At 52.3% G+C, this 23927-nt stretch overlaps 1 protein-coding gene across 1 annotated transcript; it reads left to right on the top strand.

Annotated features, from left to right (window-relative positions):
- Nucleotides 1–11270: 11270 nt before the first annotated feature.
- SQSTM1 (sequestosome 1) lies at nt 11271–23843 on the top strand. The gene is made up of 8 exons (XM_007169850.3): nt 11271–11519; nt 13587–13682; nt 14547–14776; nt 14872–15013; nt 15814–15894; nt 21291–21505; nt 21774–21969; nt 22979–23843. The coding sequence occupies exons 1-8, from the start codon at nt 11315–11317 to the stop codon at nt 23134–23136; spliced, it is 1323 nt and encodes a 440-aa protein (XP_007169912.2). The 5' UTR covers nt 11271–11314; the 3' UTR covers nt 23137–23843.
- The last annotated feature ends 84 nt before the right edge of the window (nt 23844–23927 follow it).

The raw sequence follows: 23927 nt of genomic DNA, 5'->3' as shown, positions 1-23927 counted from the left end.
CAAAGATCCTTTTACATTCACTGACTGAGACTCAACGTGTACCGATGACAGAAACTTAAAGACACAAACAAGAAACAAAGACATGGTGTTATGGCGAGGTGGCCTCTGGAGGACTTTGTCCAGCCCAACTCCTCTCTCAACTGGCCCTTCTGCCAGCCAGAGTTAGGAACACAAAACAGAAAAGTATGGGGGGGGGGGTCATGAAAAAGGTGAGCCAACAGGGAGTCTCCAAGATGAAAGGGATGGGAGTACAGGTATGAGGACCAAGGGAGAGGTAAAGGGAGGAGGGACAGAAAAGACTGAAAAAAAGAGAGGGATTGCCATTTCAACCTGCCCCCTGTGGGTGTCTATACAGGCACCAGACTGTGTGCTTCTGGAAAGGACCAGTGAAGGAGGGAGCACCCTGTCCATTGCCCACCAGGGTGATCAGGCCTGGAAACCAGTCAGTTGTAAGTCGTCTGTGGGACTCCAACCCACAGGTCAGACTCTCACCCGCACATTCACCAGTATATAGAAATCTGCTGCTTCAGCCTGTTCCCTCCCAACAGGACTTCTCTTGGCAGCAGGAAAATAAAGGTGAGCATATTGCGACGATAAGACTTCTAGCCACTACAGGATATGAGATTTGAACTTCTGTCACTCTCATAAATCTCCCATTCAGGGAGAGCCTGCTGGACCAAGATCTGCATGGCATGAGGGGAGCCTCCCACCTCTGTCACCAATCAAGGTGAACCACTGCCAGCCAGAGGGAGCAGGTCTCACGAGCTGAGAGGAGTGATGCTGTAGCTGTGCAACATCCACTCTCTCAGAAGGATAGGCCAGAAGTAGGAGAGGACAGCGAGAGGAGAAGACGGAGAGAGAAGTAGATATCAGTAGAGGAAAGGGACAAAGGGGAGGGGGAAAGCAGTGAGGGTAAAAGGACAAAGGGGAGGGGCAAAGCGTTGCTTGAATGAGGGTACTGAGGTCCTCAGGGACCAGGAAGGGAGACTTACCAAGTGTGGTGACACTGAAACGAGGTTCAGGCAGCTGCTTGTCACCAACAGGGAAGCTGCATTCAGTGGTCCTGGAGGTGCCCACATCCTCTCCCAGGAGGGAGACAATGTCCCTTTGTGGAGTCTCCACAAAGTGTGTTACTGACCAGGGTTCTTGGACTCCTTAATTAATAGAAATTGATAAGAGACGAGACAAGAAATCCAGGCAAGGCTTTACTGGGGCCTGTGTTGCAGTAGGAGGGAGTGAAAACAAGTTAACAGTTTCTGTTGCTTGCTCCCGAGGCGGGGGCAAGCTGGTTCCTTATATGGGGTGAGGGTAGGGGTGGGTCCAGGGGTCAGGCCTGAGGGGCGGCTTAGGTGGTCTGCCACCCTCTTGGTGGTGCTGTGTGCAGGGGGCATGTGCAGTACCCTGCTTTTGCTCCTGGCTCCTCAGAAGTGGCAGTTGGGTTTTTGTGTCTTGTTATTCATAACTTGCCCCTGTGCATGCACAGGCAGTTATTTTTAGTCCCTTATAGTTTCTTTGTATTTTGTTGCTGGAGGAGACATCTGTCCAGATGCAAGCACAGCAGCAAAGGATCCCAGGTTTCAGGTCCCAGCCTGTCTCAACCGCATTTCCTTATTCATTCATAACAAATGTTCTGAGCGTCCACCTGTGCCAGATCATGCTTGAGTCACTGGCGACATAGAAGCACTGTGCACTGACATCGACCTAGTCCCTGTCCTGCCAGAGTCCCATCTGCAGCCACTGTGCCCAGTGCTGGGAAGGTAAGGTCCATGAGGCTCAGAAAGCTTATAATGTGGGGAATTACCACACAAGGACAGAGGGCCTCCCTGGGTAAGTGAGGTTAGCTGTATGACCCAGGGGAGAAAAGGTGTTGCCTCAGTACAGGATTGATTAGCATAAGCAATCAGTGCCAGCCTGGGTAGAGCTCAGTGAGAGAGGAGGTCTGGAACCGACAGGGGCAGAGCAGAGCCTAGGATCTAGCACACCTCGTCAGGGATTTGGGTTTTTACTCTTGGAACTGTGGGATCCATCCAAAGCAGGGAGAGGAGTGGGGGCTGTGGTGGGAGTGAGAGTCATATTTGCATTTTGAAATGATCGCTTTGGCAGGCATGGAGAAGGAACTGGAGAGAGTAAGAGGAAGCAGGAAGACCAGCCAGGGCTGTTGTAGAGAAGGGGGTCCAGAATGTGCCACTGTAACATAAAAATTATTTTGAGCTGAAGGCATTCGAGAATAGTTCTTTTTTTTTTTTCTCCTGGAACTTCCTTATCTGCCTAAAAGCAGAGCCTCCCCAGAGAATTCCAGTGTCCTAAGTCCCCTCCCTGGGAGCAACTAGGTAGGGAAAGATTTGTAATAGGGAAGAACAAATCTGACTCCATATTAGATGTTTCTTTTACTTTAACATTTGAGTTAAGAATGTTGCCTATAGCCTGAAATATACAAGATAGCCCATTCTCAAGGCTCTGACCTTTAAGGGTATAACACTTTTCCATTCATATAGAGATAAAAAGTTGCAGAACAGGGCTTCCCTGGTGGCGCAGTGGTTGAGAATCTGCCTGCCAATGCAGAGAACGCGGGTTCGAGCCCTGGTCTGGGAAGATCCCACATGCCGCGGAGCAACTCGGCCCGTGAGCCACAATTACTGAGCCTGCGCGTCTGGAGCCTGTGCGCGGCAACGAGAGGCCGCGATAGTGAGAGGCCCACGCACCGCGATGAAGAGTGGCCCCCGCTTGCCACAACTAGAGAAAGCCCTCGCACAGAAACGAAGACCCAACACAGCCATACATACATACATACATACATACATAAAAAAAGAATGTAAGCAGACAAGAATATCATTAAAAAAAAAAAAAAAGTTGCAGAACAGAGAATAACATTTGTCTTGCTGGAGGTTTACAGGAACGTTGTGACCTATGTGGACAGGTACAAGAACAAAGGATTCCTGCACCAAGAAGTTTGCAACAACCAACCACGCCCCTCCCTCACCTTGCCTGTAAAAATGCTTTGCCCTTTGGGGAGTTAGGGGTTTTTTCGGCTTGAGCCATACGTTCTTGTGTGACCCTGCAATAAACCTTTCTCTGCTCCGGACTCCAACGTTTTGGTTTGTTTGGCCTCACTGTGCATCAGGCACACAAACTTGCATTCAGTAACAGATTGACTCTTTTCACCTGATAACCCAAATAGATATTGTCACAAAACTCCCAAATATTCTCCTAAGGACCCATTTATCCTTCCTAAAAGTCATGTGTTTTCCACATAAGTACCTTTCTCCTCCTCTTCCCTCTCTGCTGCCCCCACTAAATTGGTATATAAGCCCCAAATTATAACTGTCTAGTACATGAATAAAAACATTTTCTTGCTCATCTGTCTTTTGTTGGTTTAATTCACGGGCCCCAAGTACTGACTCTAAGAGGGTAGAGGAAAAGGTTTTCTGCCCTGACATAGGCAGCTAGGAGAGACATTGTCTGGAATGGGGGACAGGGGTTGGACATAAAAAGTAAATGGGTTCAGGACATTCTTTAGAAGATTTTTAATCATTGAGAGCAAGAGCGTGGACTAGAAAGACAGCCTGCCTGGGTTCATAATACTGGCTCCACTTGACACAAGCTGTGTGACCTTGGGCAAGTTACTTTATCCTTTCTGCACATTTCATCAACATGTAAACTGGGGATAATGATCAGTCTGGATGGGCTTGATTATGCTGCTGCAATAATCCCAAGTCTCTATGACTTAATAAAGGTATATTTTTCAAAGCCTGAGGGTCCTGCTTATGGTAGTTCCTGCCCAGGCTACAGGAGTAACCACCTGAACATTGAGGCTTCCCTGGAAAAGGGAAAGAGAGCTTTAGAAGCTCTGGCTTTGGCAAATAAATAAATGCTTTGGCAAATAAATAAATGGCTGTTCTGTCTCAGGTGCTTGGCCAGAGCTAATCACATGGTCTCACCTCAAGGGAGAAGGTGAGTTAACATATATAAAAATTGAGAATGCTCCCCAGCATAAGAGGAGCAGTACGAGAGTGTTATTACTTTTATTTTTGGGGAAGCACAATCAACAGGAACTGCTGGTGGTTTGAGGGCATGGCATGGCCACAGCTGACCCCCCTATTTCCGGTCTGCATTGTGGTGACCATCACCGCCATTGGGAACCCTGTGGCAGGCACGGAGTGTGGGGAGGTGGCGGTTCAGTACTCTTGGATACAACTGACCAAGACCAAAATCAACTGGTTTAAGCCATTTCATGATCCAGCACTCAGCCTGCAGGGACCCAGAAGCTTGCAGGCAAGCTCCTGCTTTCAGGTGGCCCCAGTGGGCATTTCCATGACCATCCCTGACCCAGGGGGCTACAAATGCTCTGTCTGGCCAAGCCTGGGTCATGTGCATACCCCACGCTACCCACAATGGCAGAGGAGAAATGACTCCCCAAAGGAAAATGCCCATCTGGAAAAGGGATGGAAATTGAGCAGGGTGAGGGTGAGATAGGCTGGGACTTGGGAACTGGGACCCTTTACAGCAGTGCTTGCACCTGGACAAATATCTTCTCCAGCAACAAAATACAAACTATAAGGGACTAAAAGAAACTGCATGCTTGCACAATTGGGGCAAATTATGAACAATAAGATACAAAAAGGTCAAAACCCAACTGCCACTTCTGAGGTGCCTGGAGCAAAAACAGGGTACCAGGCATGATCCCTGCACACAGCACCACCAAGGGAATGGGCAGACCACCTAAGCCACCCCTCCAGAGTGACGCACTAATCTGCCCCTACTGTCACCCCATTTAAGGAACCAGTTTGCACCCCCCTCCCCCATCCCCTGAGAGAGGGAGCAAGAGAATCTGTTACTTGTTTTCGCTCCCTTCTGCTGCAGCAGGAGTCCCAGTAAAGCCTTGCCTGAATTTCTGGCCTGGCCTCTTATCAATTTCTATTGATTAAAGAGTCCATAAGCCCAGGTGTTAACAAGGGGACTAGGGAATGCAAGATCCAGGGGTGGAGAGAGGCTTTAGCCCCCTTCTCTCTCCAGAAATCTTATCTAAGGGAACCTCAGCTCCTCCTCTAGAACTGCAGTCTGAGGGTGGAAGAGTGTGGGTCCCTGGGGGTGAGGGGGCTGTGCCCTTCTCAGTAGCTGTGACCCATGCCCTGCGGACTTCTCCCCACCTGACATGCTTTTAACCAGGTCGCAGTGGCTGCCATCCTGCCAACTTTAGCATGGCCCCGAGAAGCTCAGGCTCTGTGGGCTCTCCAGTCCTCTACTCTATCCTCCGCTCAGGGCCTGCCAGACAGTAACTCCTGGGCGCCAGGCAGAGCGGCTGCTGAGGACCCTGCCTCAGCCGCCAGGGCCAGGGCACGCCCTGCCCTTGCCCGGTCGCTTGCACGAAGACCGGGCACACCCTTTTGCCACCGCGACAGCGCGACTGGAACAATGCATCCCCGCACCGCGGCCCCCGCAGAGCCCGTGCTCGTGGCCCTTTCTTTTCGCGGGTAGGTCTGGTGACTCCTGCGCGACGCGGCCGTCACGGGAAGGGGACACCCAGGATACGGTTTTACAAGAGGTCTGAGCGGGACCGCGCCGCCCCCGCTCCAGAGAGTCAGTGTTACACGATAAGGAATACACGGTACGTCCAACACTCGCACGACCCACACGCACCCCGCAAACGCTACCTGTGCTCCCTCAAATGCCAGGCGCGGGCACCCAGGCTGAGCAAAGGGGGTGCCCAGAGCCCGCGCCAGCAGCAGAGGGCGCGCAGGGCCGTGGCCAGAGCCAGCCGCAGCCATGAGGCCGAGCGGCAAAAGAGAAGAGCGTGCTCGGGGCGTGTGGGGCCGGGGGCGGGGGCGACCGTTTAAGTACCCCTCCCAGAGAAGCACTGGCGGGTGCCGGAGCCTGGCCGTAGGGGCCGTGCGCCAGGACTTCGGAGCACGAGAGAACGCCAGATAACTTTTCCATGAAGTTTTCGACGGAGAGAGGAGGGAAAGGGCCCTGTGCCTGACCGGCAGCGGCCGCCCGTTCCACGTGATCCTAAACTCCCAACCCGGTCGGGAAAGCGGCTCCCGCCCCCCGGGCACCCTCTGACTGCTGGGCCTGGGTGTGGCGCTCCTGGGAGACTGCTACGCTGACCTCTGCTGCCCCGAGCCCAGCTGGGAGCATCCGCACCTTCTCCCGCGCCTCCTCCTCCCCCTCTGCCTTGAGCTGTTGTCCACCTGTCCTGAAGGCCCAGGCACCTCCGCGGGTCTCCGGCCTGGACCCGCCGGGGGCACCAGTTCCCGGCAGGGGTCGCCGCGCGGTTTCCTCACAGCTCCTCTCCCCCACACCTCATGGCTCCTCCCTTGATTTTTCCAGAACCTTGCGCAGTCAGGCTGGTCCTCTAATTTGGGGGCCCCGGGCCCTCTGCGCCCGGGGGTAGGTCTCCACCGACGACCGGAGAGGCCGGCGAGGGCCGGGGCTTTCGGATCCCAGTCGTGACCCTCGTCCGAGCCCCGCTACACTCTCCCCCACCCCCCAGGCAGGGGGAGGCAGGTTCTACTTAACTTTGTTAAGTGTCTTAGGGGACCTGCGACCCGGCGGCCTGGCCAGACCACTTCTGACCAGCGGATCTGACGCATAGAGCGAGGTGTGCGCTCCCTATCGTGCGGGAAAACCGAAGCCCCTGCCGGCTTTTCAGGCAAGGACCCCGCCCGGCACCGGGAGCCCAAGGACACATGTTGCAGGGGAAGGTGCTGGCTGGCGGACGCTGCCGGGGTCGGATCAGCCTTCCCCCAGGCGGCCCGCGGCCCCCTTCTAGGGACCCCCACCTTGGCCCGAGCCCTGGCCGCTTCCGCTCCGGGCAGGCGCGCAGGGCCGGGGTCTCAACAGGAGAGGTCCCTGGCGCCGCCCGTCTGATCTCATGCTTCTTTTTATCTTGGGCGCCGGGCTTTCGGATACGTATTTACAAACGTGACCCGGCATTGGGCCTCCCTCGGCCTCCCTTTTCCGGTTCAGCTTAGGTGAGAGCCGTCTCCACAGTCCCGTGCGCACAGCATGGTAACGTCCAACTCAGCCCGCGCCCCCTCGATGACCCCCGCAGGGCCTGTCGTGTCCCCCCTCCCCCTTCTAGTGTGAGCAGCCCAGCCCAGAAAGGCCGCTCGTGCCCTCCAGCAGCCATGCAGGAGGGCCCCGGGGCTCCCAGGGAGCCCACAACTTGGCATTACCTAACTCTCCAACCATATCTCCTCCGTAGCTTTGTTTCCCCAGGACCACTGGCTGTTTGAGCTTTTCTTTCAGAAGCCCCCCCTCTCGCCCCCATGGCCTTTCTGGGCTGGGCTGTGGGCTTTTGCAGGAAGGGCTAAAATGAGGTGATGTCCAGTGCCTGGGGATTTTCCTGAGGGCTTGCTCAGGGAAGGCCCCACTGAGAAGGTGGCATTTAGGGTGGGAGGTTGCCACTGGAAGCAGTGACTGGAGGCAGTGGGGAAAGCCGTCCAGGCAAGGGGAGGAGCCAGGAAAAAGTCACCAGGTGGAAAGATTTGACTGGTTAGGAACCAAGGAGAGGGTGTGTGCCTTCCTCCTTAGGGAGAGGAAGAGAATATCAGACAGGTCCTAGGGCAGTGTGTCCTGGAGGCATCATACCCATGACACTGTTCCCCCATGGAGAAACAAACTCAAACCTTGGGCCTGGGGTTGGGGTGGGGAGAGGCTTGATCCCCTATGATCTTCAATCTAAATGGTGGCCCAGAGCAGCTCAGCCTGTGACCTGTGGTGGCCTTGTCTCAGGGTGCCCCATCACCTACCTCTAGGTTTGGCTCCATACCCCAAAGAAAATAAACTAAAGGGAACTTAAGGAAACCATTGTCAAGGGATGGGATTGAGACAGGCTGGGACCTGTGACCCTTTGCTGCAGTGCTTGCACCTGGACAAACTTCTTCTGCACCTGGACAAACTTCTTCAGCAACGAAACACAAAGAAACTAAAAGGGACTAAAAAATAACTGCTCACATATGCATTTGGGGCAAATTATGGACAACAAGATACAAAAAGACCAAAAAAACCCAACTGCCACTTCTGAAGAGCCGGGAGCAAAAACAGGGTGTTGGCAGCAAAAGCAGGGTACTGTACATGCCCCCTACACTCACCACCACCAGAGGGGTGGGCAAACCACCTAAGCCACCCCTCTGGCCCGGCCCCTGGACACGCCCCTACCCTCACCCCGTATAAGAAACAAGCTCACCGTGTCGTCCCCCCGCCGCCAGAGAGAGAATGAGTAAGGGAAACTGTTATGTGTTTTTGCTACCCCCTGCTGCAGCAGGGGCCCCAGTGAAGGCTTGCCTGAATTTCTTGTCTGGCCTCTAGTCAATTTCTATTGATTGGGGAAGGCCCAGAACCCTGGTGGGTATCAGGATTATTTTTGGAAGGGAGAACTGAGTGGGTGGTTACAACACACCAGAGAGCAATAAAACCAGAAGGCTTTCCAGGCACCCCTGCTCCTCTCATCTTCCAGAACCTTTTTTTTTTTTTTTTTTTTTTTTTAGAAATTCACGTTCTTTTATTTATTTATTTATGACTGTGTTGGGTCTTCGTTTCTCTGCGAGGGCTTTCTCTAATTGTGGCAAGTGGGGACCACTCTTCATCGCGGTGCGCGGGCCTCTCACCATCGCGGCCTCTCTTGTTGCGGAGCACAGGCTCCAGACACGCAGGCTCAGTAGTTGTGGCTCACGGGCCCAGTTGCTCCGTGGCATGTGGGATCTTCCCAGACCAGGGCTCGAACCCGTGTCCCCTGCATTGGCAGGCAGACTCTCAACCACTGCGCCACCAGGGAAGTCCCTTCCAGAACCTTTTGACTCAAGGTTCTTCTGTGCTCCCCACTCTTTCACCTCAATCTTGGCTGTAGTCTCCTGCCTGACACACCCCATCCCAGCTGACACCCCCAAAGGCAATCAAACAACTAACACACCTAGGGGGCATCACCAGGGAACGGTGACTCAGATTGTCCCACTCCAGTTCCATTTCAAAGGTGAGGAAACTGAGAGGCTGGTCATTTGCCCAACAGTGGCAGGGCTGGTGGATAGTGGGTCTCCTTATTCAGGCACCAAGCTTTCCCATTGGCGGAGTGTGCATGCTATGTCCTGGAGGGTAGGGAGGGGTGTCAGTGGGCAGGGAGCTCCTTGCAGCCCTGGGAGGGTAAGGAAATCAGATGTGGGAAGGACGCCTTGGATCATGGGGACAGGGTCTGGTGGCCAGCTCCCTGCCACCCTGGCCTCTACTCGCTCTTTTGGCCCCTGCGTCCTGAAGAGACCCATGCAACAGCTCCTCACCTCGGCTGCCTGGCTGCCTGATGTCATTGAGCTGGGTGGCAGCAAGGGGGCCGGGGATCCCCTGGTTATGACAGCTGGTCATGGGACGCTGACTCACTGCCGGCCAGACCACCTGACCACAAGCGCAGGCGGAGAGGGCCCTGCCAGGGAGTTCCCCAGCTGCTGCCTTGTTTACCTCTAGCAAGCCTTGGGGGAGGGCAGGAGGAGGGCGGGGCTCAGCAGTGGGGCATGCTGGGAAGGCCAGAACCTGGGCTCTCCAGGGGTGGGGGTCTCCCTGCTTCCCAGGGCCCTATTTCCTTCCAACCCTTTTCTCCCTGAGCTTTCCATCCCTCCCTGCAAACCCACCACTGTCCCAAACGGAGTCAAAAGGCAAGAAAGCAAATGTGTTCCTAGGGGCGGCCTCTGTCTCAGCTGCCTGTTTAGACAGAGGCTGTGCCTGGAGTCCTTCCTGAAACCTGAGGTTCCCTAGAGCCACAGGGCTTTCCTTGTGCACCCCCCACGCTCTCAGATGGGGATGACGAAGTTCTGGGGTCAGGAAGCTGGGCTCTTGGCCTGGCCTGCCCAGGGCTGAGTGGCTCCCAAGCTGCTGAGTCACACGGGGGTACCTGTGGGCCACTGCAGCCTCCGCGTCCCCTGACCCTGTCTGTAGGGCAGCCCGCAGATAGGGTCACTTTCCCAGGCTTACAGCAGGGATGCAGAGAGATGCCTGAGAGGGGACTGTCCTCTCTACAGGGCTGCTCTGGAGCTCTCTGCGAAGGACAAGCCACACCTGTGGACAGGTCCCTGCTGTGCTTCCACCAGCAAGTCCCCCTTGCACCTGACTAACCAAATCCAACCTACCTTCCTGTGGTCTCCAGGTTTCCCCATCCCTTGAAGTTTTACCTGCTTCCACAAACCCTACCGTGAAAAAGCATGAATTTGACTCAGTAGGTTTGACTTTCTACTCACAGAACCGTATCTGGGAGGATTCATAGGGTGACATAACCTTCCTGCCTACCTTCTTCTAAGACACCCACCCCCAACAACCCCCTTCCCCCAGGCCATTTGAACAGGTCACTTTCGTCACATAAAGCCAGAGATGTCCAGCGCAGGAAGGAAGTGGGCAACAGAGGTCCAAAGCCTCTGTTTCTGGGTCCCTAGCTGGGGGCTGTTGAGCTAAGTACTGGGCTGCCCATGAGGCCAACAGACCTGAGACCCCTCAGGCCCTTGGGCACCACCGGCTGACTAGTGGGTGTCCAGGCACCAGTGGGGAGTCTCTTGGGCTGCAGTGAACACTTGGTGGCCACTGAGGCTCCAGGAAGCCTTAGCAGGTCCTCCAGTCAGGTGGGGATGGGAAGATCCTGTGCTCTTCTGGCACCTCTCAACCCTACCCCCTATCAAACTGGGAGCTCCTCTGGTGCTCAGGCTTCAGTTGGGGGTCTGTCCCTCAACTCAGTAAGGGGCAGTCATGGAGGATGCTGGGGATGGTGGAGTGGGCTGCCACCTGAAAAGCCGATGGCTTCGAATGGGTTCGGCTGCCAAGAGTGGCAAGGTCAGGACAGCACCTCGCGAGCCAATTTGTTCTAGCTGGCGGTGCCCGCTGAGCGCCTAGGAACTTCCTGGCTTCCGGCCTCTGTTGTCCACCTCCCTCCTGCACTGGCCATCTCCAGGCGGCCTGGGTTCTGCTCTGCTGAGTCACGGCCAGGACCAGACCTGCGAGGGATCTGGGGTGGGACCCTGGCCGGTCCCTTTCCCTAGGTGCAGAGGCGGGCGCCAGACCGAGATGTCGGACTGCGGGGCCGGCCTCTTGGGGTCCCTGATGCATTAGGGGCAATGAGGAAAGGGGGAGGCAATGAGGGGGCCCAGCGGCGAGGAGGCTGTAGTGAGTCTGGGGCTCCCGCAGGGTGGCTCGCGCGCGACGGCCTGGCGGCAAGGGCTGGACTTGGCGCGCTCAGACCCCGCCCCCAGGAAGTGGGGAGGGCGGGGCTCCCAGCGTGCCCTACAAAAGCCGCACGCCTGAGCGGCTACTCAACGGCTCCACTCCTGCTTCCTAACTCGTGGTGATGGCGTCGCTCACCGTGAAGGCCTACCTTCTGGGCAAGGAGGACGCAGCCCGCGAGATCCGCCGCTTCAGCTTCTGTTTTAGCCCGGAGCCCGAAGCGGATGCTGAGTCCACAGCTGGCTCCCGGCCCTGCGAGCGGCTGCTGAGCCGGGTGGCCGCCCTGTTCCCCGTACTACGGCCCGGCGGCTTCCAGGCTCACTACCGCGGTGAGCGGGCCGGGCGCCCTAAGGCAGCGGCGCGGGGTCGTGACGCAGTCCTGCCCTGCCGGCGGGGTGGCTGCCCCTTCTTTCTCGTCGGGCCTGGTGGCGTCTGCGGGGGTTTGCTCTGGCTGCTCGCTGGGTGGACGGCGGCCCGCGAGCGTCCCTAGTTCGGCTTCGGGTGCCATCCTGGTGACGAGGAGTGGTGACTACAGCCGGCCTTTGTAGGGTCAGGCGCTGCCCGGCTCTCCGGGCGGATCTCAGGCCTGGCGGCGTAAGAGACCTCCTCCCCCCACCCCCACCCCCACTCCCGCCCGCCATGATGTTGCAGATCTTGGCGAAGGCGCACCGGGGCGTCCTCACCGGCTCGCGAGCCGGCACAGGGTGGTCAGAGGGGCACTCAGGTTACAGTGACATCTTGCTGCTGCCGAGTCTGGGCCTCCTAGTGCCAGGTGGGGGTTGTGATAATAACCCGGAAGAGCCTGGGCCGGCAGACTAGGAGGAAGGGCCGGATGGGGAGGAGGACTCAGCTGTGCGGCCTGGCCCGCGAGTTCCGGGCCGGCGGCTGGGAGGGGAGATCGGGGACAGACCACGGAACGCCCAAGACCAGGCGGAGTCCAGACGTTATCCCATTGGCAGTGGATAGAGGGACCAGATGAAAACGTTGTTGAGAAGTGTTGGTGTAGCGACAGAGCCCAGGAGCCATCAGTTTCTAGCTGCGGTAGCAAGACTGGTGGCTGCTGGGGGTGGGGTTGGGGGAGGTTGTTGTGATTGGGACGGAGGCGGGCCTGCCGGTAGGTGGGCCCGTGCTAGGACCTTCCTCAGGACTGCTGCCATCTTGCCAGGGCCCCAAATTTTAAAATTAATTTATTTTCAGAGTAGATCGTTGTTACTTATTTATTTTTAAAATTTTTATTGGAGTGTAGTTGCTTTACAATGTTGTGTTAGTTTCTACTGTACAGCAAAGTAAACCAGTCATACGTATACATATATCCCCTCTTTTGGATTTTTTCCACCTTTTCTTAAAATAACAGTTTTATTGAGCTACAGTTCACATACCATAGAATTCATCCATTTAAAGTGTACAGTTTTTAGCATATTTACAGATTTGTGTAGCCGTTATCACAGTCATCTTGGAACCTTTCCATCACCTTATAAAGAAACGCTGCCCTTTAGCTATCCTCCCATCCCCATCATCCCATACCCCAAGCCCTAAACTACCACTAATCTACTTTGTGGATTTCCCTATTCTGAACATTTCACGTAAAAATATGTAGTCTATTGTAACTGGCTTCTTATACTTAGCATAATGATTTCAAGGTTCATCCATGTTGTAGTATGTATCAGTATTTCATTCCTTTTTGGGGCTGGGAAAGGTTCAATTTTATGGACACAGCACATTTTGTTGAGCTGTGCATTAGTTGATGGACATTTGAGTTGTTTCCACCTTTTGACACAGCCCCTGTTTTCATGGTAGATGTTGCATCTGGTGACCCATAGACCTGAACCAGCCTGCAGATGTATGGTGTGGTTTGTCTTGCATGGTGATGCTTTAAACCATTTGAGCCAACATCTAAAAACTGGAGACTACATATAAATACATAATTTTAGCTTTGTTGGGGGAGGAAGCAGGCAGATGTATTCTACTTTACTCTCCTAAGCCACAAGAGGTCCAAGGCCTTTGGAGGGGCTGGACCCCTGAGGAGCAGGTCACAGATGGGGATCTCCCACAGTTGATGGGGGGCTGGGTCTGGGTGGATGTGGATGGAGACAGCACCTCTTTGACGGGGCAGCTGGCGCAGAGGCAGAGTGCCAGGTGCTACCATTGCTGCGCCTGCACACACGTACTCTGCCTCTCGTGTGCGCCCAGGGCCCAGGTTGGAGTACTTACTCTCCAGGCAGTGGCAGAGTGAATGGGCAGTTTGGCCTCAGCCCTGCTTTCCCCTGGCTCAGACAAGAGGGCTTCAGTTTATAGCCCTGCAAGTGCCCCTTTCGCACTGGCCTCAGCCCTTTTCAGCAGGTTGTGTCCAACTGAGAAGCCCTGGGTGCTCACTTGCTGTCTTTTAAACAATCTAGATGAGGACGGGGACTTGGTTGCCTTTTCCAGTGACGAGGAACTGAAGATGGCGATGTCATATGTGAAGGATGACATCTTCCGTATTTACATTAAAGGTAAGGGGCAGCCTGAAGCCAGGTGTTCCCTGTTGAGTACAACTGGTTTGAGGTTATGGAGACGTTCCCCTAAAGAAGGGGTGAGGAGACTGAAGGCTCTTTAAGAAAGGGCCATAGTTATCGCTGTGCTTGGCCTGAAAAAGGAGTACATGCCCACCACAAGGGGTGAGGTCGGAGGGTCTCTGGGTTCACATTTTAAAAAAAAAATAAATTTAATAAATTTAAAAAAAAATTTATTAAGTTTATTTATTTTTAATTTTGGCTGCATTGGGTCTTCGTTGCTGTGTGCAGGCTTTCTCTAGTTGCAGCGAGGGGGGGCTACTCTTCGTTGCGGTGCGGTGGCTTCTCTTGTTGCAGAGCACTGGCTCTAGACATGTGGACTTCAGTAGTTGTGGCTCGCGGGCTCTAGAGTGCAGGCTCAGTAGTTGTGGCGCACGGGCTTAGTTGCTCCGTGGCATGTGGGATCTTCCCGGACCAGGGCTTGAACCCGTGTCCCCTGCATTGGCAAGCGGATTCTTAACCACTGCGCCACCAGGGAAGTCCCTGGGTTCACTCTTGATTGTGCCCACGAGCTGAGGGTTTATTTTAGTGCGGGGCAAGGCCAAAGCCATGCAGACACAACTCTCTGTTGCTCTGCTCTTGCCTGGGCCACTCGTCCCCAGGTCACAGGCACAGGGACTGTGAACCTCCTAGCAGGCTCTGAGGTTGCGTTGTTGTTGTCACTTGAGTAAGTGAATTCGCGTGAATTCGGCGTCTGAAGGGTGGCGTGAGGGACCTGCTGACTGTGATGGCCCCATAGTGGTGACAAGCAGGAGTCTTAACGTGGCTCACAAAGAGTGTCATGGCTTTCTGCCCTGCCTGCAGAGAAGAAGGAGTGCCGGCGGGACCACCGACCCCCGTGTGCTCAGGAGGTGCCCCGAAACATGGTGCACCCCAACGTTATCTGTGATGGTTGCAATGGGCCAGTGGTGGGGACCCGCTACAAGTGCAGCGTCTGCCCTGACTACGACCTATGCTCCGTCTGCGAGGGAAAGGGCATGCACAGGGAGCACAGCAAGCTTGCCTTCCCCAGCCCCTTCGGGCACCCTTCTGAGGTGAGTGGGGCCTCCCTGTGGGCTCAGGGTGGGTGCAGGGTGGCAGGAGCCCCCTGACCTGGCACCACCGTGCCCCTCTGTCTACCCCTCCCCAGGGCTTCTCTCACAGCCGCTGGCTCCGGAAGCTGAAACACGGACACTTTGGGTGGCCTGGCTGGGAGATGGGCCCACCGGGGAACTGGAGCCCACGTCCTCCTCGAGTGGGGGATGCCCACCCTGGCCCTGCTGCAGAATCAGGTGAGGCTTGTGTCTGCTGGCCTCTGAAGGGCGAGATGTGAGGGCTGGCAGAGCTGGAGGGCCTTCCCTGTGTCCTGAAATCCTATGTGCCTATGGCTGGGCTGGGACTTCATGGCCATTCCTGGCATTTAATCCTCACAAAACCCAGCAAAGTGTGGAGCATTATCCCCATTGTACAGGTGGGAAAACTGAGGCACCTAAGTGCCCAAGGCCACTAATGCACCTGCCCTGGCCCACCTCCTCATGCTGCTTTCTGAGGTGGTCCTCACGTACAGACGGGAGGCCCCCTCCAGCACCTGCATCTCCGCAGTGTACTCCTTTCTCTTATGCTAGCTGTCAGGAAAGTCAGAGCCAAATTTGCACGAGTCTTTTAAAACACAGTCCCCAAGTTAAAAACTTACATATAGCTTGCATTCTGAACTTTTGGATTCTGGTTTTATTCTGATTTTATTAATCTTACTGTGTACTTTGATTCACTTCATCTTTAGGGACAAAGATGGGGATGTTTGATTCGAGTAAATAATATTTTATACTGTATGTACTGAGCCCCCTGCGGAGTACCTACGCACCAGGAACACAGATGAAGGGGGAGCAGAAGGGGAAGTGGTTTGAAGGACGAAGGGGCCCAGGAGGTGGCCTAGAGAGGGAGGGAGAGAGGGAAGCACTGGAGTGTAGGCTGCTGGGACAAGGCCCCGGGGGCAGGGCTCCTGGGATGAAGGTGACAGGACTGCGACAGGTATCAGTCATTGAGAGACATGCTTTGCATTGTGTATCTTTGTTTTTGTTTTTTAAAATCAAAGCTTCTGGTCCATCGGAGGATCCCAGTGTGAATTTCCTCAAGAATGTAGGGGAGAGTGTGGCAGCTGCCCTCAGCCCTCTGGGTAAGTGGTTGCCTTGTCCGTCCTTTGATATCAGCAGAGCATTTTGGTAACCAGTGTGTAGGTGGCTGTTTTGTGGCTTTCGCTTGGGATACTGCAGAGGAGCGGCAGCTGATGTGTCCTTGAGACCAGTAAGGATTTGTTGCCACATATCAAACTTTGCCAAGTGCTACACCACAGGCCACTTGAAGTTGCATTCCCTGACAAATTCTTGAGCTTTCCACACGGAGTGTGGAATCAGCCAACGTTTGGTTGGGGTAATCCCACTAGGGAGGGTGACCAGGCTCAGTTGCAGGGCTGGCCTCTCATCTTCTGCCTGTTTGTCCTTTGGGAGAAGACCAGTCCGTATTTCTCCTAATATGAGTCTTGGGGTTTCTTCAAGGACTTGGGTGAGTAGTTAGTTGAGATGCTATATTGCCTTTCCTCCCTTTTTGCAACCCCCAACCTTTCCTGGCGCTTCCTGAGTGCTGGGCTTGTGCTGGTGCCGGAGAGAAAGGAGGAAGGGAGGAAGGTTCTCTGTGTGCTGCCAGGTTCCCAGTGCGCAGGCCCAGGGTAGGTGTCTGGGTGGATGAGCCTCCGTAGTGTGCCCGGCCTGAGGCCAAAAGCTCCAAGAATTTAGAAAGCACTTGCTGTGTTTTGGCAGCGAGAATCAGCTAGTGAAGGTGATTATGATGAATCCATGATCTTGGACTAGAAGAGAGCTCATCTTTGTGACTGCAGTGGCAGGAGTGCCCACCTGGTCTGTCCAAAAGTTGTGTCCATGTCTGAAAGAATGCTGTAGGAGGGTGCCCAACCCCACCCGCCATCCACCCTGTGGCTCACAGAGCATGACTGCCATTGCTTCCGAACTGAGACCATTTCTGTTCACACTCATTGAAGTAGCTTTGAAGCAGCAGTGACATCTCGGTATTGCTGCTACATGAAATAGCTCAATTCACACATGGTTTCTGTACTGGAGTTAAAGGTTCTTGAGAGAGTGAGGAAAAAGAATTGCTATATTTAATGCCTTCTAAGGAGGGTAACAGTGGAGTAGTGATGAAATAATTGGGAGATAGGTTATCCCTAAACCCTGCCACTCACTTAAGACATAGTGAAAGACATAGTAGAATTTTTTTTTTTTTTTAAAGATTTATTTATTGATTGATTGACTGATTGATTGCTATGTTGGGTCTTCGTTTCTGTGCTAGGGCTTTCTCTAGCTGTGGCAAGTGGGGGCCACTCTTCATCGCGGTGCGCAGGCCTCTCACTATCGTGGCCTCTCTTGTTGCAGAGCATAGGCTCCAGACGCGCAGGCTCAGTAGTTGTGGCTCATGGGCCTAGTTGCTCCACAGCATGTGGGATCTTCCCAGACCAGGGCTCGAACCCGTGTCCCCTGCATTAGCAGGCAGATTCTCAACCACTGCACCACCAGGGAAGCCCCGACATAGTAGAATTTTAAGAAATTCCAACTAATGGGTTGCTACTTAGGGGCCATGGGAAGTTTTTCTCTGGAAGATAAAAAGTGGACAGTGGTTCTGGCTGAGCATCAGAATCACCAACAAAGGGTTGGGGGTTTTTTTTGGGTTTTTTGGTATATAATTTGGTGTATGGAAACTATTAAAACTAATTATTCTGAAGAACAAAATTTTTCACTAAAAGAATGAACGAGACGACCTGAAAGTCACAATACCAAGTCTAGGTTCAGGCAGGGGACTTTAAAAGAGTGCGGAGTCCCAGGTCCCTTGATTCGGTAAGTGGGTCTTGGGTAGGGCCTGGGGTCTGTGTGTTCTGAAGGCTTCCCAGGAGACTCTGCGTCACGCTTGCTCTCCATTCCGAGACCCATCTGAGCTTGTGAAATGTTTCAGAACTTGACCTGGATTCCCCACTCAGGACACAAGTGCTCAGAGGTCTTTTGGGATAAGGATTAAGGCCTTTTCAGATCTTTTGAAGTGGATGGAGTTGGTTTCTACTAACTAGGGAGGAGCCTGGAACCTTACAAAACAAGAAAAGTTTCAGTAAAATATGCTTTTGCGTAATTTTCATTGACAAGAGCCATTCGAGGAATGGGTTAAACTCTGTTGTTGGAGTTACGGGTATTTTCCTTTCTTATGAGGAACTAACAGGATGACTTAGTCTGCTAACTGCCTACAAGGGACCATTTGTTCCCAGAGCCTGGGCCCAGAGGGGATGTAACCACTAACACCTCCCAGAGGGCAATGTGTGCAGAGAGTCTGGTGGCTTTAAAGTGCAAACCTGAGGCCTTTTTTTGGTAGGTGCTGTGAGAGTCAGCTGAGCAACACCATGAGGCCCAGGGTGGAGGTCGCAGTCACCGACACCTAGGATGGAAAATAGCAGGGCCCTTCCTCGTCATGGGGTCTTCCATAAATGCCCCCAACACAGAGGCTTTGGGGACAGCATGGCAGAGACTGGTACAGTCTTGTAAGCCCTGAAGTCTTAGATTATCATTAAGTTGGAGAAACCCTAGTTCAAAAATTTCAATGATCCATTTACAGAAGCGTCACATCATTCACCCATTTAGAAAAGTGAGAAAGTATATGGGTATTCATTGTACTGTTCTTCCAGCTTTTCTGACTGCTTGAACCTTTCCTAATGAAAAGCTGTGGGGGAAATGGAAGAAGAAGAACAATTTAAATTTTGCAGATGGGGCACCAGTAGCTAAATAAGCCTGCTTTCATCTCTGCTTGCTCCTCAAACTCCACTAAAATAATAGTGAAGGGATTAAACAAAAATATATAAAGCATCATGGATAAAGAACAAGAGAAAAAAGTAATAGAGGACAAGATAAAATGAAGTTATCAAACTTTGGAAGATGGGAAGTGGATGGAGGACAGTAACCAACAGAGTGGAGGCATCAGAAACGTATGTGCCTGCACAGGGATGCCAGTGAGAAGCAAGACCGGCTGTGCAGGGACCAGAGAAGGCCAGGGAACAAGGGGAGGGGTTGAAGATGCCTATTAAGGATCATGTAGAGATTTCAAAGTCCCAGTCAGCCAGATGCTGGCCTTTGCCAACCCTTGCAGGAGACCTGGTGTTTAATTTAATTGCTGGAGCACTTAACCCAGGGAAGCTTCAGAGGTGGGGACACTAGGGACACAGGGCAGGGTGAGGCACCAGCCTGAAACTGGGCGTCGTGAATGAGAGTGAGCCCAGCAGAAGCTGGGCACTCCCTGCTCAGGAGAGGCTGAATGCACCAGAGGAGCGTCTGACAGCTCTGCCATCTAGGATCCCAGTGCCTGGCTGGGCACCCCGTCACCCTGCAGTTGGAAAATACTGACGGCCCTGGCCCCATGGAGAGTGCTTCCCATCATCTTTTCCTTAGTGCCTCGTTAGGATCAGACAGCTATGGATCACCAACAGTTTGGGGAAAACCTCCATGCACGGGAAAGAAGGAACTTGAGGAAGGACTTAATAGGGAAGAGAATGTTAACATCCTCAGTGAGATACAAAAAAGTATTTGTATCCATGAAAAACAGGATACCATAAAAATGATAACATAAAGGAACAGAATAAGAATGTTCTTGGAAATTAAAAAAAAAAATAGAAAAAAGACAACTTCAAAAGAAGTCTCAGATTTTAAGATCATCTCAAGGAAATATTCTAGAAGCAAAACAGAGGCAGAAGGAGAGAAAAGATGGGATAATTTGAGGATTAATCCTGGAGGTCCAATATAGGATGAAGGAATTCCAGAAAGAGAACAGAGTAAACTGTAGGGAGGAAATGAACAAAGAATACAAGACAGTCTCTTGGCACTAAGGACATTAACCTCTGGATTGAAAGGGACCCCAAATGCCTTGGACAATGACTGAGAAAATGACCCCATACCAAAGCTTATTGTCAAGTGTCAGAACCCTTGGGATAAAGAGAGACTCTGGAAACTCTCCAGGTTGCTATAAAAGCTTGGGAATTCAAGGAGCACAGCAAGAGCTGGAAGACAAGTGACTTCAAAAGGCTCATCTAAAATGGTTTTTCAACCTCGAATTCTGTACCCAACTAAAATGATCGTGTGGGAGCAGAACAAAGTTGTCAGGAATGCAAGGGTCTTAATCATCTTACCTGGGCTTGAACTCCCTCCCTCTGGCCAAAATGAAGAAATAAGCCCAGAATGAAGAAAGAGGTGCTTGAAAATGGTACCCAACACATGAAAGAGTGACAAGAGGAGTTGCCAGGATGGAAGGAAAGGTGTAGCTGTGCCTCTGGCCCCGAGAGCTGCCTGTCCAGGCTGGAGCTGGAAGCTCCATGCCCTCCAGGGGTGGTCTCCAGGGAAAAAAACAGAACGGATGCGGTATCTGATACACTTAACCTGTGTAGAAAACACTATAGAGAAGCTGTGGGAGAATATGGGGAAAGTTAGCAAATGAAAAGGAGGACATCGTTACTGCTACAGAAACAGAAAGACTCTATGAGTAAATAAGGCCAGTACTTGGCCCAGCAAAGAACAATATTTATATAGTGGCACTAATGTAAACACTGAATGCTGTTTTTACCAAAACTTGAGTTTTTGAAAGGATAGGGGAAGGGGTGGTAAAGTGTTGATCTTCCAGAGTAAGAAATAAGCAGTAAACTTGAGCAGTCAAGAAAGAAAGAAAGCATTTGTGGCTTGAAAGCTGTCTCTGGGGAGTGGGCCAGGCTGTGTGGTGGGGGACTGGGAATCTTCTATAGAAGACTCTAGTCTTTTTTTTTTTTTTTAATTTTATTGAAGTATAGTTGAATTACAATGTTGTGCTAATTTCTGTTGCACAGCAAAGTGATTCAGTTTTATATTTATATATATATATATATATATATATATATATATACACACACACATATACATACACACACATCCTTTTTCATATTCTTTTCCATTATGGTTTATCACAGGATATTGAATATGGTTCCATGTGTTATACAGTAGGACCTTGTTGTTTATCCATTCTATAGCCTTTTAAAATAGTTTGACTCTAAGCTATGGGCATGAGAAATTAAAAATAATTAAAGACATAGCCCCGGTGATTGTGCCCTCCCTTCCCCTCAGTGAGCATGTGCCCCAGAGTATGAGAGACTGGAGGTAGACACGCCAGCCAGTGCTTGCAGCCTAATGGGCCTTGCACAGAGCTTGCACGGGCTGTCTGCCTGCCTAAACAAAATTCGCGTGTTCAGTGTGCATGTTTTCACATCACTAGGCCCCTGCACGCAAGTGCGCAATGCTTTATGTGGTCCTCACCACTGTGGCACAGGTGGTACTGGCCACACGTGGTATTTGGCTCTCACCCTGTTCCAAGGGCCTGGCCCTGCCTGCTGTGCAGCCAGTGTTCTACGTGGTTAGGGGAAAACAAGGTCTGTTTATGGACTTTCGGGCTCTGAAGCTCACCTGGGATGCTAGCTATTAATCAAGTTTTTGTTTTCTCCTTGGCTTCCAGGCATTGAAGTTGACATTGACGTGGAACATGGAGGAAAGAGAAGCCGCCTGACACCCACCTCCCCAGGCAGCTCCAGCCCAGAGGAGAAGTGTAGCTCTCAGCCAAGCAGCTGCTGCTCCAACCCCAGCAAGCCGGACGGGGACGTGGAGGGCATGGCACAGTCTCTGGTGGAGCAAGTGAACAAGATCACCCTGGAGTCAGGGGGTCAGCCGGAGGCAAGCACCCTCCCACGCCATCCCCAGGTTGTGGCCGCCCAGAGCTTCTCCCAGCACCCCAAGCACAGCCCTTCCCTGGCACTCACACAGCCAGAGGGACCCATTTCTGTTGCAGGGTGTCTGCGGCATTTCAGTTGTTCTGTGAACCCTCCGCTAGAACTCTGTAAAGCAAAAGCCTCTTGCCAGTCCTCCATGCCCTGACTCTCCCAGGCTGTGGTCAGGTGGCCTGTTGTCCTTGTCCTTGTGCTCATGGGGGGTTTTGTTCCAGGAACAGATGGAGTCTGATAACTGTTCAGGAGGAGATGATGACTGGACTCATTTGTCTTCAAAAGAGGTGGACCCGTCTACAGGTGAACTCCAGTCTTTACAGATGCCTGAATCTGAAGGGCCAAGCTCTCTGGACCCTTCCCAGGAAGGACCCACAGGACTGAAGGAAGCTGCATTGTACCCACATCTGCCACCAGGCAAGAGATTTCAAGTATTTTGTATTTCTATCTTTTCCATTCAGAGCATCCTATCAGTTGCTTTTAGCAACACAGAAAGACATTATGTTCTGTACTGCGTGGCTTGTCTGTTGACGTAAGAGAAAATTGGGAGTTGGTTTTGTCCTCTGTGTCTATACTGAGCCTTAGTAAGCTCAGCTTTCTAAAACTTAACATCCAGACCCAGAATTACGAAGGCAGATGTGGTGGCGGCGCTGGCTTTGGCACTGCCATGTAGTACTAAAACTGGACTCGGGGTCCATCTTCACTGTTTCCTCATGGAAAGTGCTGACCTTGGATCAGGGGTCATAGCCAAGGCTCCGGTAGGAGCCAGGCAGGAAGCCACCGTGTAAAGTAGGCGGTGTGGAAGCAGCAGGGCTGGGTGGAGAGTGTGCCAGCCTGGAGAACTCACACTGAATGAAAGAGGCCACTCACACCCTGCTCTGGTTCATCACTGTCACACGGCAATGACTTTTAAAACAATATTCAAGTGGAAACCCATTCTGTGTACCAAATTTAGCCCTTGGGCTACCCATATTTTATCTTCTCTGCCTTAAAGCAGGGAGTGGCAAACTATGCCCTATGGGCCAAGAATGATTTTTTCCTTTTATAATGGTTGGAAAAAAGTCAAGATGGGAAAATTAGATGAAATTCAAATTTGTGTTCATAAATGTAAGTTTTACTGGAACACAGCCATGATCATTTGTTTACATTTTGTTGGGCTGCTTTTATGCTTGTAACAGCAGAGTTGAGTAGTTGTGACAGGGACGAATAGCCTGCAAAGCAGCTTAAAATATTTATTCTCTGACCTTTTATAGAAAAAGGTTGCCAGTTCCTGCCTTGGAGGGTCCCTGTGAGGGTTAAGCCCTTGTAAAGGGGCCGGGCCCTGCAGGCCCTGGGTACTTGCTGGCTGGACAGGATGCTGCCACATACAGGTCACATTTGGGGCCCAGTGACTCTTTCTCATGGCTGTCATTACTCTTTCTGGCAGAAGCTGACCCCCGGCTGATTGAGTCCCTCTCCCAGATGCTATCCATGGGGTTCTCTGATGAAGGCGGCTGGCTCACCAGGCTCCTACAGACCAAGGATTATGACATCGGGGCTGCCCTGGACACCATCCAGTATTCAAAACACCCACCACCGTTGTGACAATGTCTGCTCACCCATTCTGTGTCCCCTTTCTTCTCTCATAGTTGTGTCGAGCTAGTATAGAACCCCAGTGCCTCTGTAAGGGCCAGTTTCTCTGCATTCTTCTTCCAGAATCTGGGGGGTGGGGACGCACAAAGCCATTTAGGGCAGTAGAACAAGTGACACGAGGGGGTAGTTCCAACCAGCTTCCTGTGGGCGCCTGGCTCCTTGCAGCCGGGGGTGCCCCCCTGGGGCAGAGCGAGAGACTCCTTGCTGGGGAGGACGCGGAGGCCACACTGCATCATATTCCCGCTCTCCCCCTGCAGGATTACACCAGCAGTCCAGAATAGATCTTGCCTAATGGCCTTCTGCTTTTTTGCTTTTTTTAAAACGACTATAGTACACTGATATGCAATTGATTTTCTGCTAGAAATCTGATATACTCTGAATTTGGCTAGAGTATAGCCAACATTCTGCTGGGGCGGAGGAGGCTGTCCTGTAGTGATTACTAGAGGGTAGGACAGCTCAGGACTTTGGCTAAACATCTGGGAATAAAGAAGGGCTGACGGGAACTGATGTTGTTCGCTGAGTACTGCCTGTTTCACAACTACTGTAATTCTCTCATTTCCCAATGTGTCAACTGCTTTTAAAGTAAGAAAATCGCTTTGTAGCCATTCTGTTATATTTGTAAACAATCTTAATTAAATGGTATAAGCACTTTAATCAGAGATGGTGCAGTGAGAGATGATCTGTTTGATAGTCATGTTTATTGTTGGTTCTTGGTAGTTCCCGTAAGTCATCCTTAGTCCTAC

The sequence above is a fragment of the Balaenoptera acutorostrata genome, chromosome 2 (assembly GCF_949987535.1).
Source record: "Balaenoptera acutorostrata chromosome 2, mBalAcu1.1, whole genome shotgun sequence".
NCBI classification, from domain to species: domain Eukaryota; kingdom Metazoa; phylum Chordata; class Mammalia; order Artiodactyla; family Balaenopteridae; genus Balaenoptera; species Balaenoptera acutorostrata.
The sequence above is the reverse complement of the archived record's forward strand: the minus strand, read 5'-3'. Positions and strand labels throughout refer to the sequence as shown.

Coding starts and splice junctions, on each gene's coding strand:
- SQSTM1 (XM_007169850.3), top strand. CDS start 11,315: ATGGCGTCGCTCACCGTGAAGGCCTACCTTCTGGGCAAGGAGGACGCA. Junction 11,520..13,586: donor CTTCCAGGCTCACTACCGCG/GTGAGCGGGCCG, acceptor TAAACAATCTAG/ATGAGGACGGGGACTTGGTT. Junction 21,970..22,978: donor GTACCCACATCTGCCACCAG/GCAAGAGATTTC, acceptor TCTTTCTGGCAG/AAGCTGACCCCCGGCTGATT.